Raw genomic sequence first — 10,911 nt, forward strand, 5'->3', positions numbered from 1 at the left:
CCTGTATTTTTACTGACTGGAAGGCTGCAGGCATTTAATCAAAAGACCTGCAATACCTGGCAAGTGGGACATGCTGGTTAGAAACGAGCATACTGTGATCCAACCCAAACCAGCTCACATAGCTGACAGAACTTCAGGGTTTTCCCCACACATTTTTACCCTTGCACAGCTCAACTCACCAGGCTGGGCTTAACACAGCCACCACCTCTGCCACAACAATACACAGGCAGTTAAGTGTTAATCTCACACGGATACCTATGCAACCTCCTGCCAGCTACATGAGGCATGCATGTAAAGCACAGCAGCATAACCACAAACCAGTACCTTCCGCTTGTCACCAGGCTTGTCCAGTCAACCACTGCAACATGTCCTCAGGTTAATTCTGCACCTAAAACAACTTTGCTGTCACGCCAGTGCAAAATCATTGATGATACCCATCACCCTGTGTCATGGTCTGCACAGAACAACTCTATTTGGCAGAGCAACATCACTCAGGGCTAGGTACACTGTCACTCTGCTCCTATGACAAGCTCCCTGACAACGTTTTCAGATATTAGTGTGATCTACAGCGCTGGAAGCTTTAGAAATTCAGACAGAGAGAGAGATAAAGCCATCACGCTCTTGCAGGAGAGCGAGCAAGAGAGAAAGCATAATCCAAGATGATAGATAGATAAATAGATACATAAAGTTACCTCTCATTAACAACAAACAGGTTCAGCACTTGTACCCAAGAGGGCAAATTCACCTCATCAATAATAATAAGGCTTTCTACTTGCACACTGCTTTTCATCTAAGGATCTCAAAGCACTTTATAGGATGGGTGACTTATCCTATCCAGATAGCATCTATCAAAGAGACCAGCTGGTTTGCATTATCAGTGCTAAACACAGCTTAGTTCATCCATCATAACCTCCTTGGGCCAAGTCCTCAGCTGTTATAAATTGACATCACTCCACTGAAGTCACTAATTTATACCAGCCGATGATCTGGGCTATTGTTTCTAATGAAAACCTAAGCTTTACTCCTGCTACTACAATCTCCCCCTGCTTTACAGCTAAATCTCTCACTTAACATCACCCTTTTAGCTGCTCAGAACTGTGCACGCTAGATGACCACATCCCAGCACACCAGACCTCACAGCTCCCTGTGTTGTAAAGCAGCCTGTTGTACCTGGGAGTATAGCAGTCCAAGCTGTCAGACCTATGCACATAAGCAGGGACAAAAAATGCACCTGCCTCCATGCCGAACTGGCATGTGATAGTGCCATGCCCATATTTTTAACCGTGGTGTGCAAAATCAGGAAGAAAAATTACATCATTGCGAGGGCTCTTGAGCACAGCGCGTTCTGAAGATCTGGCCCAGTCTCCCTCTGCTACCAGCACACAACTGTTCTCTCCAACATATGTAGAGTTTGTTGCCAGGAACAAACACAACTTGCCACTCCCACGCATTGCGGTGTTTCATCTAACACATATAAGCTCAGTGTGCTTGGAGTGCACAATTCAGTCTACTGCAGCCATTTCACTACATCACCCAACTGATGTCAGCCTGCACTTTGGCCCCCAAAGGCCAGGTACTTAAACCTGTGCCTGCCTTTAAGCATAAGGTAGTGATGATGGTTAATAATATGAATGTTGTTGTATTAATATACTTTGCAGTAGCAGCTAGAATTCCCAGGCCTGGATCAGGCACTATACAAACAATAAAGACTGCATGTCTAAATAACTCGATTAAATTATATGACTCAAAGTAGGAGGCAATATGATTCAGTGGACAGAGCACTAGGGCTGGGACTGAGGACATTTCAGTTCAATCCCTGGCTGTGTCTCTGCCCTGGACCTGCTCTGTAAGGAGCTTCAAGATCTATTAATGAAAAAATGACACATCAACAGCAGGCTTTTTTTTTTTTGGTTTTCTTTTTTTAAAGCCAGACACTTACTTAATTAAGCAACTGCCTGAATTGGGGCTCCATTTTCAAACAACAAGCTCCTTCCAAACTGAAAGCACATGCAGTAATTCCGCACTAACACGTCAGTGCCTGGCACCCAACACATGTATCAGGACCTTGCATGTCTGCTGCAGCCAACACAAATTAACACAGGCAGCGAGTTAGATTCTCCCATCCCCTGCACGGGCTGTGTGGGTCAAATGCCATCCCCGTGTGAAGAAAGAATTTGGATTGAAATTTGCCACCATCTAACACTCATCTCACACTGGTGGAAAGGAAACAAAAAGGGCCTACATGTAGTGTGAGTGGAGAGAGAGACATGAAGACATATCAAGCATTGCAACCCAGTTCCCTTGCAGCTTTCTGAGCTTTCGTGTTGTCCCCCTAGCACAGCCTTCCAGACCTAATGGGCGTGGATGACCAGGACTCTATGACCCCTCCTCACCACATTTCAGGAGCACTTTTCAGCCTTTAATCTAATGTCTTTCTTCATTGGAAATGCTGAAAAATGCAGAAAGTGTTACTGAATTTTGAAATGGTCCCAGCCTCCCTAGAATGGCTCAAAGCTCACCGGGAGGGTTTGCACCTGTGAGTTTGGACTGTTGTCACAACTTCAAAATCCACGACTTTCTATGGCAAGTCATAGGAGAGTCCCCACAGCCTCCTCTGACTATGAAAAACCACTGGGAATGTTTGTGGTGTCTCACAAAGAAAGGATGGGGCACCTCTGAAGTTGTGGGCCCTGATCCTGTTCCACCTATTGATGCACCTAAATGTGATTCTGGTCCACCCTGAAAAGCATTTCGTGCCAAAGGTAGGCAAGTCCTTCTTTGGCTTGCTGCTTTATTGGATAGTCTTAAAACTAAGGAGATAGCATGATAAAAAAGTAGGCTCATTAATGCTTTTACAGCAGCAGTCAACAACTTTTTCAAGCAGTGGGCTGGAACAACTGCACCCCATCAGAGGAAAGTTGACACTTCTGAGCTGGCCCCTGCCCCATAACACTTGAGCTCTTCACAGTCTATAACATACCCATGGCACTGGCTGTGTAACAGGAAAGCATTACCATTATCTCCATTTCACAGATGGAAAACTAGGGCACAGAGCTATAAACTATTTAGTTGCCTAGAGACCATCTCCAAAGGTGCCTATACATCTTTGGATTTCAGTGGGAGTTTAGGTCCCTAAATATCCCTGAGAAGCTGGGTAAAGTGACTTGCCCAAGATCACACAAGACACCTATGGCTTGAACTCACAGTTCCCTGGTCATAACCTCATACCCTAAGCTGGGTGGTCAGCCTTCCTCTCCAGAAGGCAGCAAGAAGGCAAGAGTTGGAAGAAGTAAGGGAAACATTGCAGCGATTGATTGGACCATAGACAGTAAACATGGGAGAAAGGTGAGACAAGAGCAAAGCTGTCAGTGGGGACCCAACGATAGGGAGAATGGATAGGGGATTTGAATGGACACAAGGCCAGTTCTTCAACTGCAGTAAATTGAAAACCATTAACTGAACAGGCCTCCCACAAGCACAGATGAGGTGGGCCAAGGGAGAAACCAAAGGTCAGAGTTGTCAGGCAGCTTGTCGGACAGCACATAGTAAGGAATAGCAATACATGGAAATAAAACCAGGAAACCCAATTGCTAGTCACTAGTCCACTCGCTAAACCTCATGCTCTGATCCTGGTTCTGATCTGGTTTACCACAGTGTAAATGAGGACCACAAAAGCCATAAAGCCAGGTGGCCTAAGCAACATAGCCCTAATAGAATCAACAGGCTACACTGATTTACACCAGTGGAGAATCTGGCCCAGTAATTGCATTCAACCTCCTCCTGGTAACTTTATAAATTCACTCAGTGCAACCAATCCATGCACACAATCATGTACATAATACAACCAATGCCCGCACAGCTGCATATAGACAATGTACGATCGACCATACAGATGTGTTTATGTACGTTCAGAGCAGTACAACAACACGAGCATATCTGTGTATCTGCAGTCCCTTTTAACCAAGGCATGCGTATTCAAATACATGCAATGCAATGGAACTCCTCATGCCTGCACTATGAGCTTATCCTCTCTTTGAACCGAACAGGGTCACGGTCAGTGTGCAGTCAGATCACAAGGGGAATCAGATGATGGGGAAGCGCAGGCACCCTGGAGCTGGCCAATGGTGTACTCCATCCTATTTGGGAAGGAAAGGCGAGGGAGGCATGAGCAGCCCTTAAGTGGCAAGTGCTGACTGTACAGGTTCATTCAGGAGAATGATTCATCGCTAAGATGAGGCTAGAGTCATGTTAATTATTGAGGACACTGCAACTCTGGATCTAGGCAGGTGCTGAATTATGCAACACTGTAATTAAGGTCAAGGAGGAGGAAAAGAGCCAGAAAAGGCTCCATGTGGGTGATCTGTGAGGGGGGACAACAAATAGGCGGCAGGCTCAGGGTCTGGCTGCCTGAATTTTACCCCAGGGAACTGAGTTCCCCGAGATAATGAGAGCATGAGCTATGGAGATAGATGCAGCTTCCAGTGGGAAGGGTAGTGCTGTGCCGCGAAGATGCTGAAGGCCAGATTTTCAAATCCGCTCAGCAACTGAGCTCTCATTAGGAGCCAGGGTTACTTGGCATAGCTGTGTACCAGGCCCCACAGGCTAACACAGCAGGCCTGACCCTGTGCTTTGAAGTCAGTGGGGACTATGTGTGGTTATCAGAAAGCAGAGCCTGGGCTAGCGGATGGGGGGGGAAACAGAAGGGGAAGCAAGGAAGCAGAAGAGTGTCCTTTCTGAATCCTGTATTGGTAAGTAAGCTCACTGTAGTAATTGCCAAGAGAAGCAGTAGATAACTGAGCGGTCTCAGGCAGCTTAGTCTCATCACCAGTCATGGCACTGAGGCACAGAGTGGTTAGCTGATTAGCCCAAGATTACTTTACAAGGCCATAGGAGAGCCACTAGAAATTCAGGCTCCTGGGCACTTCTCCATTTCCTATACCACACTCACTACACCTGCTCCTGCTCTCACACATGCTGGGGAAAAACCAAGAGTCACTACACTAATGTAAATGGAGTCATGCTGGTGTGAAACCAGTTTGAGACGAGCATCAATTCTCCCACGGGCACAAGAAGAAAACTCAGAAGTTCCTATCCTTGTACAAGTCACCAGTAAAATGCCAGTGTCTACTTCCGTTGTGATATATGACATCGCTGCAGCGATGTCATATTCAGTTTCCCGCAAAGAAAACCTGATGCAGCCCAGACACAATCCTGTGCTTGCAACTGTATAAAGATGAATGTTCTTTAATGAGGATTGGGATGGATGGATGGATGAACAGACATGCAGACATACAAACAGGATGTCCATATCAATGGGTGGCTGGACCTTCAGCTATTGTTGTTTTCAGTGGAACTACCTATGTTGGTAGGGTGGCCACCATACAGGACAGCACGCTTGTCCTCTGTCGATATGAAACTTGAATGCTTTTATGCCTTTTCTTGAAGAGAAAAATAGAGGACATGAAGGTTCTGGATTTCATATCGACCGAGGACAGAGTAGCAGAAAACCAGAATGTCCTCTATGATGGCCACCCTATATGTTGGTCAAAGATGAGCCAGGTTCAAAGATCATGGGCAAATTCCCTTCCAGCAATACAGAGTGGCACAATTTCATCTCCTAAATACCTGTCAGGTGTTTTTCCTACATTCCAAGAGTGCTAATAACACACATGGCTTATTTTTGCCCTTAAGACACGCATGGACACCTCCTACAGATGTCAGCAGGAGCTGCATGTGGGCAACTAGGGTAGGATTTGACCCCAGATGTTCCCCCTAGGTTTGCATTGGTTGAAGCCTTCCTGTGCCAACTCCCAGAGTCTCTTACCTCCTCCATTTTTTTGACACAGGTATGGAAACCGCCAGACATTCCCCAGCCCCACTGAGTAGCCAATCTGCGCAAGGATGTATTGCAGCTTGCTGTTCCACGCTGGCCGGTTCTCAGAGTCCAGGTCCTCCTCAGCATCTTTCTGCTTGTCCCAGGTCTCTCCAGCCACATTTAAGACACTGCGCTTGTAGTCCACAGGCTCCTCATGGGCCAACAGGTCAGCCACAGACTCAGTGACATGCTCATTACTGTGTTCCCGCTGCGTCACTTTGCTATTCTTAGGCATTGGGAACTCTCTGGCTTGGCGCCAAGCGTCCGGATGGGATGAGAAGGGACAGATGTGGAGTGGGGATGTCCTCGAGAGCGGCAAGTGCCGGCTTTGGAAATCAGCCCCTCAGTTCCTGTTCATCAATGGGACCTGCAACACAGGAACACCAGAGGCAATTAAAGCATAAAACCTGCTCCATTTGGCTCAGCTGTGAAGGGAGGCTCAGGCTGTACATGGACACTGCAACTGGGTTAGACTGAGCTGCTGGAGGCCTCAGTTCTGATGGGGCCTTCATGCTGTCCAGACGGTGTCTGGCATTTCACTGCATTGAGGACCTTTCCTTGGTCCAGATGGGAGAGAGGGTGGCTGCAGACATCCCAACGGGGAGTTTTTTCCCCTGGTACAGGAAGCTTAATTTGCAGCTTCTAGCACACCATTGCTAGTGGGGCCTTGCCCTGATCCAGATGGGAGGGCAGGGTGAGTCACAGCTGGAGAGGACCCTCACCTACCCCAGGTGGGATGGAGATGATATCACCCAACCCTGCCTGCAAGTGGTCTCCCATGCCCCCTGCTTCATCTGATTCAATGGCTTTTGGTCTGCAGGCAGGAGGAGCACCAGCTGCCTCCTGCAAAGCCTGGCCGGCCTCTCCAAGAACAACATGATCATTGCCCACTTCCAACACTCCCCTCCTTGTGGCTAACACCAGGCCCATCCTGTTGGGTCAGAGTTGAGGACTTGCTCTGCAACAACTGAAAATACAGTCTGAGCCAAGAACAGGCTTTGCTTGTGTTTATACGACAGCAACAAATACCAGGTTATCTCCCACCACTGACGTTATCAGAGCAACTGAATGGCCAGGGAGCACATAGCTAAATCTTTCAGGACAGTTTTACAACAGATGACGTCTGCAGAATATTGGCACTGTGTGCAAAGCCATTGATCGTACCTGCCTCCCTGCGTCCCAGGGTTGTTGCTACTTAGCATAGGGCCAGATCCATTCTTTGGTGAAAACCACTCGAGTCCCAGAGACTTGGATAAACCTACACCCTTTTTAGACCAGCTAGGGATCCAGCCCATATTGTTTAAAAGATTTACGGTGTCTGTTTTGTCTGAAAGTGTTCTCTAATTAGAACCATGATGGGGAAGCATTTTCACCAGTGTATTTTGAGGGAAGCAATTACTCTACAGTGTAATTATGCTATTAACAGGAACTCTGCCTTTTCAGCGAAAGTGCATTCATCAGCCCTTGTGCTATGCATTATGGAGTGAGTCTACACAGGTGATCCGTGCACGGTGGAAAAACTCTGAATCAGATTCCTTACTATTTGTTGTTGCTATTGCATGGCAGCATCTAACAGCCTATCCAAGGTCAGGTCCCATTCTGTTAGGGTTTCTATGCGACCATGGGGACAGACCGTTTCTAGCCAAAGCCCTTGTACCCTAACAGACAAGATGGATAAAGGGGACATAGAGGCACAGAGAGATGAAGTGACTTGCCCAAGTTGTCACAGTAAGTCAGCGGCTAAGCCCAAGACTATAGCCCCCACCAGCGGACTAACCACTATCATACCCCACATGCAACAAACCCTACTGATGTACTAACACTGGGCCAGATTCTCAGCTGCTATAGGTGAATGTAACTGCACCAAAGTCAATGGAGCTAACTGGATGTACACTAGCTCACTGAAATAGAAACCCAGGACTTGCTCTTGTCGAAGCCAGTGGCAAAACTCCCATTGAAGTCACTGGCCTTGGAGCTTCTCTGGAAGTTTCCCCAGTGAAAAAAACTATGACTGCTTGTTTAGCCATAATGAGCAAGTGCCGCAGAATTTGATCATGAATAGCTCTCCAGGTTCATCTCCTGCGATCATGTTTTATGTAGCGTGCGTTTTCAGTGTGGATCGATGCAAGATATAGCATGTTGTGGGCTAGATTCTCAGCTTGAAAAATTAATCTCAGCTCATTTGATTTCACCCCAGTCAACACAAATTTGCAGGTGTGTTTCTGTAGACTGGCCTAGGGGCAGGTGTAAATGTGCATAAGTATGTGTATGTGATATATAGATATATATATATATAGGGGTGTGGTGGGCGAGTAGGTGCATGTGTGTTAATGTAAGTAGACAGGGTTACGACCAACCCTGGCAGGGGGTGAATCTGTGCGAGTGTATAAGAATGAGTGCATGTTTGTGTAGGGGTGTGTTTGTATACAGGTCTGTGTGCACAGGAGGGGTTGTGTGCATGTTGCAGAAGAAAAACTGCCTCAGCCAAGGTCTCTCCTCCCTGTGTTCATAACTCCATGAAGAGGCTCTCACACAGGACTTGGCAACTGGACTCAGAACTGAGGTCATGGGAATAAAACTGTCAACACTATGATTCAGCGGCCTATCCTTAAATGCTTTCGGTCATTGAGGGAGCTTGCTCTACTGACCTTGATCTGCCAGAATCTCTGGATGAGCAGGTCCATGGCTATGCCAGGTCTCAGAGACTCCTCGGGCCAAGATCAGGCAGTGCTGGTCTGCGTGCACTCCTGTCTATTCATGGACTCTGGCCTCCTATGCTACCTGCAGTTTGCAGCCCAGCCATAAATTAGCTAAAGATCTGGCAAGCTCTTCCACCAGCTTGAAGTGAAGGTGCTGGATGGGTACCACCCACAGTGATGGTGTGCAGTTTGCAAAACCACTCACTCCTCAGGGGGAAGAATAATGCAACTCAAGTCCCAGCACTAGAAAACATCTGACATCCTCTCCTCTCTTCTCCATCCAGGCAGTGCAGAGAGCCAACTGCCAGACAGATACAGTCATGCATGGGAGTGCACGGACCAGATTCCTACAGCTTTTAGAAACTAAGTAACCCTGGGCCTAATATATGGATGGGAGATCACCGTTGAATCCCAGGCACTGTAGATATAAGCCAAGGTGTGTTCAGACACTTGGGGTGACATTCTGTTCCCTTCCCAATTAGCTGTGTGCGCAGCGTTGGTCACCTACATGGCATTTTGGTGGTCTAAAAATGTCACTTATATACAGGAAGCTAAGCCACAGCCCTTTGCATTTAATAATCATTGAACAGAGGGCAGTGCTTCCACCTTGCTAGGAACAAGGGTCCAGGCTAGAAGCCAAGGTCCCGTTGCTGCCAGGCCAGCAGCCACCTCACTGAGCCTCACAACCTCTGGCTTTCTCCCTTCCTCCTAGCCCTTGACATGCCTCCCACATTCCTCCCTCTTATGGCTAGGTAAGAGAGTCAACTTGAAAAGAAGCCCGTGGCAGCAGTGGATAATGCCTAACCTGGGGTGTGGTGGTTGAAATACTATGCTGGGAAGTCCAAGAGATGCAGGTTTAAATGTCCCCTGGGTGAAGGGGGCCTAGAAACCATAGATTCTCTGGCTTCCTGGGCAAGTACTCTAGCCACTCAGCTGTAGTGAGGGGCAAAGGATAAAGAGTCTCACCCTCCATTGCTGTCACTGCTTCATCATCTATGTGTCCAGGAGTGCAACCAGGACAAGAACTCTAACCTGGCTCTGGTCCTAACTTGACAATTAGACAACCAAATGCCATGTAAAGAACTAAAACTGGACCCTCATATCCAGGCAGGGAAAAGAATACCACCTCTGAACTACCAAAAATCAGGGGGAGCAGCAACATTTTGTTAAGCTCTCTCTCTGCCGTTGGACTGATGGACCGGGCTAGCCGAAAACAAGGCTGCCAATGGGGGGAAATAGAGACAAACTGATCATGCATCCATCACAGTGGAGGACCCCCAGGTGTGCAGCATGCCTTGTCTGGGGTCTGCTCCCTTGCAGCCACTCCAGTGCCCAGGCAGATTGCTGTTCAGTGAGATAATGTTTCTGCATCCTTGCTGGGTTGCTCATTCTCCCCACTTCTCCTCTGTGGCCTTCCCCTTTATTCTCTGAGAAGTCCATATGTTCCACTCCCTTTCTCCTCCCCTCTTCGATGCTTTGTCAGAGTCCTGTCAGTATAACCGGAGCAGGTACTTCACAGGGCAGGCATGCTTCTAAACCCCTGCCTTGGCTCAAATAATGAGCTAGTGTCCAGCCTGGAGTGTAAACTGCTTTTCCTGAGAAAAAATACACTGTATAATGTGCTGGTCCCTTTAAAAAAGGGCCCTAAAGAAAGGTCTGTCGCTCACGAAATATCAATCACCAGGGACTCATAGCAACCTCTGTAGTACAGACTCTGCAGAAAGATTCAATCAGAGCAATCAGCAATGCATTAGGCACAATTTACAATTCATTACTCAACAACTGGAGGAAATCAGGCAGGAGGATGGGGGCCTGCTGCATTTGCCTAAGTTTATTCTGGGCTGTGAGAATCAAGATGACAAATGACAGCTATGAAGAGCCAAGTGTGTAGGCCACCAGACTGGAGAGGGCAAGTTGTAACCGTGGCTCTGCTATGGACTCCCTGCATGACCTTATTCAAGTCACAGCCTCGGTTTGCCCTGTGCTGTAAACTCTTCACAGCTGGGTCTCTTACTATGTCTATGTACAGTGCATAGCACAAAAGGGTCCGATCTCAGTTCTGGCCTTTCTGTGTTTCTGTAATATGAAGCATCAATAGCCATAAAGATGGGGCTGCTGCCTTGTGCAAGTACAGGATGGCAAATAAAAGGCAAAGCAGTGGGGACTGCTCTCCTGTGCAGAGCCCCTTGCTGGAGTGTCTTGCAAATCTTTGCAATCTCCAGGTCTTTGTATTATGATAGCAATTGTTCCAATTCACTTGCCATCATCTCATCTCAATGGTGATTTCTCCCTCTTTAGGGATTCAAGGCAGGAGTTCCTCAGAACCTCCCACCCCAC

General features: G+C 47.5%; 1 protein-coding gene across 2 annotated transcripts in view; it reads right to left on the reverse strand.

The window, feature by feature from the left end:
• The window catches only part of SLC6A17 (solute carrier family 6 member 17), a 43,426-nt gene that overhangs the window by 21,380 nt on the left and 11,135 nt on the right, over positions 1-10,911 (reverse strand). Inside the window, exon 1 of one of the 2 annotated variants that reach the window (XM_025193411.1) lies at positions 5,825-6,110. In XM_025193411.1, the coding sequence (XP_025049196.1) occupies positions 5,825-6,110 (286 nt within the window). Of the gene's footprint in view, positions 1-5,824; positions 6,243-10,911 lie in introns of those variants that run through there. The other variant, XM_025193410.1, reaches the window with a different exon arrangement.

The sequence above is a fragment of the Alligator sinensis genome, unplaced genomic scaffold (assembly GCF_000455745.1).
Source record: "Alligator sinensis unplaced genomic scaffold, ASM45574v1 scaffold872_4, whole genome shotgun sequence".
Taxonomy (NCBI): Eukaryota; Metazoa; Chordata; order Crocodylia; family Alligatoridae; genus Alligator; species Alligator sinensis.